General features: G+C 39.4%; 1 protein-coding gene and 1 non-coding gene across 2 annotated transcripts in view; both read right to left on the bottom strand.

The window, feature by feature from the left end:
• The window catches only part of LOC111483623 (transcription factor MYB44-like), a 17,185-nt gene extending 14,232 nt beyond the window's left edge, over nt 1-2,953 (bottom strand). Inside the window, exons 1-2 of the mRNA XM_023129842.1 lie at nt 2,072-2,953; nt 2,012-2,017 (exon numbers count right to left, since the gene is read on the bottom strand). Coding sequence (XP_022985610.1) covers nt 2,077-2,856 — 780 coding nt within the window. The 5' untranslated portion in view covers nt 2,857-2,953 and the 3' untranslated portion in view covers nt 2,012-2,017; nt 2,072-2,076. The remainder of the gene's footprint in view (nt 1-2,011; nt 2,018-2,071) is intronic.
• A 1,359-nt stretch (nt 2,954-4,312) lies between these two features.
• LOC111484623 lies at nt 4,313-4,451 on the bottom strand. Its single transcript, XR_002718549.1, has one exon. It is a non-coding gene; the product is annotated as a small nucleolar RNA Z247 (small nucleolar RNA).
• Between the last annotated feature and the right edge of the window lie 4,814 nt (nt 4,452-9,265).

Genomic DNA, 9,265 nt, shown 5'->3' with positions numbered 1-9,265 from the left:
GGGTACTGATAAAAAAAAAAAAAAAAAAAAAAGTCTACATGGTATCTTGACGGTGGTTGCAATAAACACTTTTCTCGGTCAATGTTGTAGAGGATATTAATTCAGTCTTTACAAATAAAATGGATATTGCTAATTAAAAAATAAATTAATAAAAAATTAATTATGTGGAGTGAAAATAATTTAAAAAATGAACATCTTCTACAAAGGTTGACATCATCCTTGACATCATCAACTGAAAAATAGAAAATCTTACTGGCATGTGTATATTGAAACGAGAAACTCTCGCCATCAAAGTGTAACTCGTCAACAACAATTTTCTACTATAGATTTGACTTTTTCGGGTGCATGTAACCTAAAAAATCCAATCAATCGTTAGCCTAATTGATTGGTTGAAAGAAATCGTAAGAAAAAAAAGTAGATCAAATAAATGAGTGATAGTCGAAAGTCAAACCAGCCAAAATAGAGGGAGAACGCACGGGTGAAAAGATAGGAGAAATAAAGTTGATCTAGGAATTATGTTTCAAAAGAGATGAGAGGGAAGCAAAATGGTTCATAGGGAGGCAAATGTTAAAGATGAGTAGATAGATACACAGAGTAAGGACATTTTCGAAAAGGGAAAGATAGAAGGAGAAGAACTAGAAAGAGTAACGAGATCAAATAAGTTTATAGGAAAACAATTTGAAAGATTGAAGAGGGCAAATGATGGGAGGAAAATGTGTGGCTAAGAGTTCGATTTTTAAATCCTATGTTAATAGCGGTCAAATGTCACAACCTAACTATGAAGAGAGTAGATTGTGACCCTTACGTTGAGACAAGAGTAGTTGCGACCCTCAAGTGACGCTCATCGGCCACGTGAAAGCTTAAATGGGTGTCATGATGCGACCGATGAGAACGATATATCATCTAACACACCATATAACATGCGCATTGAAGAGGAAACAAGGCATAGGCAAGATAAGGACAACAAGTAGACAAGAGTATCAAAGATAGGCTTGCTGAAGGGTCAGGTAGGACCCAGAGTCTTAGCCTCGAAATTTGGAGTTCTTGAGAGAATTTGGTTATGCGATTTTGGAGTCAAATCTGTTCATATGAAATATGAAGGCTCACCAAATTTGGTGTCAATCGAACACCGAATAGACGCTCCACGACACCATATGTCCGTTCACCAAATCGTGTCTACGCCCGCCACTTTCAAAATATCTCAAAATGTACTAGATGAGACATTGTGTCAGCTCTCTACCACCCTTGGACCCTGTGGCCTAAGCGATCTATTCCGTGGCACATGCATGTGTCACAGTGAGAGCGAACGTGTCGAGATGAGTGTCTCGGATGACTTTCTTTGAATAGGTCTTTCAAGGACAGTACTGAGCGGCACGAGTGTGCTAGTATTGCACCCCAACCTGAGTGTCAAAGGTTGGATTTTGCACTCGCCATCCGGTCCGACATCTGTAGATGACACGACATGGGCACGAGAGAGAGCCAATGCCTCAATAAAACCTAGATAGATGGATGTTTAAGATATTCCAATATTATGAACAACACGTGACGTGACCTCATTAACAGTGACATGACATGACCAAGTAAGAATAGAGGTAAGGTCGAACAAAATAACTTAGCTTAGTGTAAAGGCAAGTTGGTTGTATCATAGATGATTGAACATGCACGCACAGGCAACATGAGTAGTCGATCAAACTTGGATTCCACACAAGTGATATTCAGTTAGCGAAGACAAACCTCATCTAAAAAAAAAATAGGGGCTTAAGTTTCTCTTGAGGCTAGTCGTTAGCAAAGTTTGCACACGGAAAACAAATTCTAAGTGTTTCATTCATTTGGTTAGTCAAAATTTATGTTTTATTAAAAGGGGAAAAGTATAAACAGATTAAAAAGTTTAAGAGTTACAAATGGGTTTTGAAACTCTATCATCTTCTCGTGGATATGGACCCACAGCCTTCTTCTTCTTTACATCTTCATTATCATATCCATTACAGGCCCCAATCTCCGCCATCCAAACACTAACACTCTCCTTCTATACACACAACACAAAACAAAACACTAATCATCTTTATTTTTGTTCACTTACACACTCTTGCTCACGCTGACGAAGCTTCTAAACCCACCGGCGGCAGCTTGCTGCACACAAACCCCGCCGCCGACCTTCTGTTCCATTAATCCCCCCATGTACTTCCTCACCTCCTTTCTTATCATCTCCTGCATCACACCCATTAAATCCGACCCACCAATCTCAAATCCATTCTTATTCCTCTCCTCCGCCCAAATTCCACCAATTGCCGGCAGAGACTTGTCCCCAAAATTAACCTCCGACGACTCCGCACCTGGAAGCGACAACGACAATGATGTTAGCGGATCGTTTGAAGCCGACACCGTTTCGCAGGGAGGTACAACGCCACCGCTTCTAGCCACCGGGCGGTACACATGGGAGGAGGATAGAGAGGGGAAAAAGCTAGAATCGCTAACATCGGACTCAGAAGGACTCTTCAACGGCGGCGAACTGGTATTACAACCCCCGCTCTTCCGTTTCAAGGTTGAGTTCCAGTGGTTTTTGATAGCGTTATCGGTCCGGCCGGAGAGAAGCCTGGCGATGGTGGCCCACTTATTGCCGTACAGAGCTTGAGCGTTAATGATCGTCTCGTCTTCTTCGGCGGTGAAGGCTCGATGCTCGACCTGCGGCGAGAGCTGGTTGAACCACCGGAGCCGACAGGACTTTCCAGAGCGGCCGGGAATGGATTTGCTGATCAAGGACCAGTTCCGTGGGCCGTATTTACGGACCAATCTCCGAAGGGCCTCGTCCTCTTGGGGGCTCCAAGGGCCTTTGATTCGGTCAATTTCTTTCGCCATGGAAGCAAAATGAAGAAGAAACTCGGTTGGTTGGAATCGGAGAAGACATACATACAGGGCTTCCTGGGGATTTGGGGGATATTTAAAAGGGAGGGGAAGGCTACCGGAAGAGGAGGTGGAAGGTTGGACGTTGGTGGGAGAGGAGAGTGGGGGTTATGGGGATTGGTTACCGGGAGTTCCTGTGAAGCCGTTTTGACGGGAGTTGGGATACAGCTGGTGAGTGGACACGCGTCGCATCTTAACTGCTCTGATTTACACAAGTCCACGCCCTCCATTTCAAAATCTATTCCTTCTCTGTCCTTATTTCATCTCTCAATCATTTACGCGCCTATCCTTGCGCGTGTGTTTCTGGATTCTTTTAAGGGGTATTTTTAATTGCCAATAAAGTTAGTAATAATAATACATTTAGTTGCTTCTTAGATATTTTTTTAATTTAATTTTAGACCTTCAAATCCTCGGCTACATATATCTTTTACCATATAATAGTTTTGAATATAATTTAACTGATTAATTTATATATATGTCAATGAACTTCAAAATATATATATATATATATTTTGGTATACTTCTTATTGAATACCTTGAAATGTTTGGAAATAATGATAAAAATGTAAAAAATTTATAACTCTTGTAGTGGTTAGGTTGAATGGTACTATGGGTAGGATGAATGGTACTATGGGTCAGACTCATGTATTTATAAATGTGTATAATGAGTTTAGGTTGCCCCTAAAACTGGTAAAAGAAGGAGCTGGGTTTGTCATGATATTGGCGAGAGAATCCTTGGAAGATATGAGTCGCACATCAAGCTAACGAGTCGATACTCGTTCACGAACGAAGTGATAATTAACCTCAACATGTTTTGTCCGTCGATGAAAGATTGGATTGGTTGACAAATAGGTGGCACCAATGTTGTCACACCACAGAGGAAATTTATGAACGGAAAGGAGATGTTTGGAAATTTCAAGCACATGCAAAATATTACCCAATGCAAGAGGACGAACAACAGTATTAATTAAAGAATGACCAATATACAAAATATGCAAACCTGCTCCATTGTCGACTTGAACTTGTTCACCTCCATGATAGTGTTCACGCACAGCGAGACGATCCAGGTCACTAGTAATATGAACAGTGGCACATATGTCGCTATACCAATTTGGATCAATCTTGTAAGAAGAAGTAGTTTTCGGTGTTGCAGAAGGAGTAGGAGGTTCATCTTGATAGGACTCATCCATCCTATGCCAGCAACGAACAGCAGTATGCCCCACTTTGCTGCAGATCTGGCAGGAAGGACGAGCAGAAGGGTCACGACGATCACCAGCAGGACGAGAGGGCGCACCACCTTGAGAACGTCCACGACCACAATCCCTACACCCACGGTTCTTTTGCTGACCAATATACTTGGCAGAAGATCCAGAATTTAACTGAAGTTCAGTCTGGTGTTGTAGTTGGCGAGCTTCAAATGCCATTAGATATGCAAACACATCATCAAGCGTGAGGGCTTCACTTTTGATAGTCATCAAGGTGACGAATGGATCATAGTCAGGGCCAAGACCAACAAGAAGATATGCAATCACATCATCGTCCTGCAAGGCCGAGCTAGCGGCGGCTATCTTGGTGGCCACCCCTTTGATCTTGTGAAAATAATTTGTAGCAGACAGATCACGTTTCTTGGACATGACAAGCTCAGCACGGATTTGAACAGTGCGAGCACGAGTTGACGACGAAAACATCTGCTGCAGGGTATCCCACGCCTCCTTGGACGTAGTAGCGGTAACCACATCGTAACGAATCTCCTCAGACATGGAGGAGAGAAGGTCGATAAGGACCTGTTGATCCTGATCGTACCACTGATCATAGGCTGGATTAGAGACCAAGTCAGGACCAACAGCGGTTGAGGAAGGGACTAGCTTGGCAGGTGTGGCAATGGTGCCATCAAGGTAGCCCATAAGCTTCGTACTTCGAAGGTAGGAGAGCTGGGCGCGCCATATGATGAAGTTGTTTTTGGTGAGACGGATTGTGATAACGTGGTGAATAGGGATTGGGCCAAAGGTCGATCCCATGGTAGTTGAGATCGTGTTGGAGATGGTGGATGGGGAGGAAGAAGAAGATATGATAGACATTTTAATGAATAAACCTTGGCTCTGGTACCATGTTAGGTTGAATGACACTATGACCTATATGGGTCACGGCTTCATGTATTTATAAATGTGTATAATGAGGATTACATTGTAACAAACCATGAAATCATAGATTTGGTAACAAACCAGAAATCATAGATTCTTCTTTATTCATGGTAACAAACAAGTAAATCAGTAGATTATCTTCGGATATGATCTATTCTACTTTTAACATAGCAACTTTGATATTTATGATTGTGATTGTTTCAATTTAATTCTCGAATATTTAGACATTTTAGTTTCCTTTGTATTGTCTTAAAGATTTAATTTAGACTATTTCACAATTTATATAACGACTATAATTTTTCTTTTAAAATAAGAATATTACTCCGTGCATGTTATGATTGATGTGTACAGAAAATTATTTAAAAACATTTCATAGTAAAAAAAATTATTATTTAAATGTTAATAGACATTGTAAATAAGGTAAAAATATTATTTGAATATAAGAAAGTATAGTTTATGTGTAAAGATGAAAATGTTACTAAACTACCCATCATGGAATTATAATGTAAATGTTGAAGGCTATGTGTGTCTTTAATTCTATGGTCTCCTGGTGGATCATCCGTACACCAATACCTTGTCTTGACTTGAAAAAGTTATAGACATAGGATGAATTTTTAAAAATATTAGCAAGTGGCTCCGCTCGAATTGACAAATGCTATCACAAGTAACATATTTCAGGTTTTAGTTTTCTTTTTCTAAGTAGGGTTGGATGCATAATAGTTCTCTACTCATGCTTCACGCACACACATCAACCCACTATTGGGCTCATATATGTATCTCTTAAGCCTGATTATGACCTAGAGCACATTCAAGCTGTTGAAAATCAATAAAAAAAGAAGGGAGCACGTATAATATTGTGGTATACGCAGTTGAACGTACACTGAAGAATTACTCCATGCTCATGTGACAAATATCACATATGATGTTCTGTTTTAAAAATCAAGATTCAATAAGGTGATACACATCATACTTCCTTACTTATCATAACATAAATTTCCTATGAGACATACACATATTTGTGATATTTCATTCATACTTATCATACATGGTACGTTGTTTATTGAATTTAAATCATTAATTACAAAATTTTAGGACATAAAGAACCACCCTAATATATCCAATGGGGTAGAAGATGCATTGAGTAAGAAGTCGGTGCAATATCGACATTGATTACCAAATGGTTACAAAAGCACTATAGGTTTTGTCTCGGGGCTTTGGTTATAAGGGTTATACTACGATATGGGTAGTAATTGAAATTCACGAAGTCACCTCACCTTTGACATGAATAGTTCACCTATTCAATGGATAATTTGGTCAAATGTACCAGAAGAAGATTATTAGATTGCATAGGATATTGATGTATTGATGTCTATAATGTCTGATCAAGTTCTTTAGAACCTTCGGAGGGCGTTGAAGTTCAGCACGATGTTTCATCCATAGTTAAATGGGTAAGCTCAAGTTGATCCCAACGCTAGAAGCTTTCAATCTGTTCGAGAAGGAATCCCCATTGAAAAAAAGGCTTCTGAGTAAGTTTTATTCTTGAACACTTTTCTTGTCTTAATTTTTGTGGCAATTGTTCAGATTTGAATTACGATAATTATGCTTTAGATATCATAAATGTCTGCATATTGTAATCCATTTTCAAATTGTTCTCTTGATTTTGATGTTAGCAAATAATGAATTTTTTAATTGTTTTCTAAGTTTGGCATGAGATGTTCGAGAAAATTAGATATATGAGACAAGAATTTAGAGGTAAGAATAGATCAAAATTGGACAAAAATTGGTTGAAAATAGGGCAAAAAACGAGAAAAAACGCCAACTAAAGGAAAAATTAACAATATGCCTAGAAACTCGAACCTCAGGCTCGGAATCCAAGCCAAAGACCCGACCCTCAGCCTCGGTAGAACTGAAGACCCGAACCATGGGCTCATATATGAAACTAATTAGGCTTGGAGAACTAACCCAAAATAGTCGCCTAGGGTACCCTGTTAGTGCAACCCACATTCATCATCCGAACACCTAGCTCCGACCTAATCCAAATCCACTCCGACTTTTGGACCATGACGCACGACGCTCCAACCCAGCAGCTCGACTCGGACCGTGACCCACACGCATCATAAGCCTAGGAATTGTGTTCGAACTCGTGAGCCCGACCCAACCTAACGTTGCAACCCACCTTTTCCTTAGTGTGAGCTTGGCTCGACTCAGCTCGATTCCAATAGCAACTCCCACCTGTTATATGCCTTAGCAACTCCCACGTAAGTCCATGACATCGTCTTAAAAAGTTTGTAAAGAATTCGTTACTCATGCCGTAGTGATTTTATTTTAGTAGCAAAAATAGGTTAAAGAGTTTAAACTAAGAAGAGAAACTTATGCAATATTAATTGTTAAGTCGTGGCATAATCAACCTTTAAAGAAGCTACATGGGAGAGAGAGGACGAAATGATTTCTTTAGATAGGATGTAAATTAATTCACTTATAAGAGGATAAATTGATACCATAATATTTTAATTGATATAACTAGGTACATATATTTATATTTGTCCATTTTAATTAACATTATTTTAAAACGTAAAGATACCAAATAATTGTAGAAAAATTACTATTATTAGGTTAAATTACAAGGGTAGGTTTAGCTTTAATAGATCACAAATTAGATAATGTTTATTCAATCTCAACTTAAGAATCTGTCTCTAACATATTCATGAATTTTAAATTTTGTATCTAATATGTATCGACGGAACGGGAGAAGAAAAGAAATTGCTTGGTCGTCAGAATTCTTGCACCCCTCTCGAACACACTCTCCCTTAATCCCATGCACACAAAACAGCTTCACAATCATTAGCCAAGGAAGGTTCTAAAAAAGGAATAATAACCTCATACCTCTTCGTTTTCAGGATATATTAAGGTACCAACATCTTCACCGTGAAGCAAAGCAACCAGAGGTGTAGGATAGCCGAGTTCTGGGTGGAAGAACAAGAGAACACTTGCAAGGAGAGAGAAAGTCGATGGGAAAAATTTATGAGATTTGCATCAGGTACCCCATCGATAACCCATTACCTAACCCTTCTACCCTCGGTCCAATGTCCGCGTCTATAGCCCAACACCCACTACCCGAGACTGCCACATCAGCCCACCTACAGCAAGTTCAGCCTAGCCTGACGGCCCGCGACCCGTGCTCCTGCATCAACTCGCGCCTTGACCTGACTCGACACGCACACGAGTCAGTGCCTCGTTGTGCCATGTGTCGCATCTATCCCTTCGGCTTACACGGCTTAGTCGACTCGGCTTCGGCTCGACTCCGCGGCTCAAAATTCACTCTCTCGACTTGGTAAAGGGTATTTTGCCAAATTTCCACCGTTTTGACCATCCCGAAACTGAAATTGACCTTGTTTAAGGAAATTAAGTTCAGTCTAAGGTTTAATATCTCGATTAAAGTTAGATTTAGTTAAGAAATTTGAGTTACTAATGAAACTAGATGGACGTTCTAAGAGAAACAACAACTGGTGATACTTGGAGATATTTCGAGGAACGAAAAGAGAACGTACTCGAAATTAGGGAAACATCAGCTAAGGCCAACCAAGTAGGTGGCCTTACTATCAGTTTGGTTATAATTGTATGTTGTACGATGACACATGTTCGTGGTTTCGTATGTTTCATATGCTCATATATTTGAACGGCAATGAAATGATATATGTACGTTATGATATGTTAATGTTGTGTTGTATGAAATGAAATGACATGTATACGGTATGATATGTTAAGATAGGATATGTTTGAAGGCATGTTTGTGTTATGATATGTGAATGTTATGATATATGATATGATATGTGCATGATATGATTTCACACGTTAGAAGATATGATAAGTTTATTATATGACATATGTTCGACATCAATGATATATGATATGATTGACATGCAATATGATGAATTGACCTAATGCACAACCCCAATATATGCATGGAAGTTATGATAAAATGATGACATAAAGGAAAACGCTAGAGGGGTTATAATATATGATAATTAAAGAAAAAATGTTGGGATCTCATGTATCATTGTGTGTTCATGCATTGAGGGATACCTCTTCACCTTTTATGATGATATAGATTCGTACATTAAGAAAGGAGAAAAACGATCATTATGTTTACCATAGTGCTGCTACGGTGGTCGTTATTCCTAACGAATGTTTGGCATCAAGAACTACCAGAGAATGCTCACTTG

The sequence above is a fragment of the Cucurbita maxima genome, unplaced genomic scaffold (assembly GCF_002738345.1).
Source record: "Cucurbita maxima cultivar Rimu unplaced genomic scaffold, Cmax_1.0 Cma_Scf00009, whole genome shotgun sequence".
Classification (NCBI taxonomy): domain Eukaryota; kingdom Viridiplantae; phylum Streptophyta; class Magnoliopsida; order Cucurbitales; family Cucurbitaceae; genus Cucurbita; species Cucurbita maxima.
Note: the sequence above shows the minus strand (reverse complement) of the source record. Positions and strands in the feature narration are given on the sequence as shown.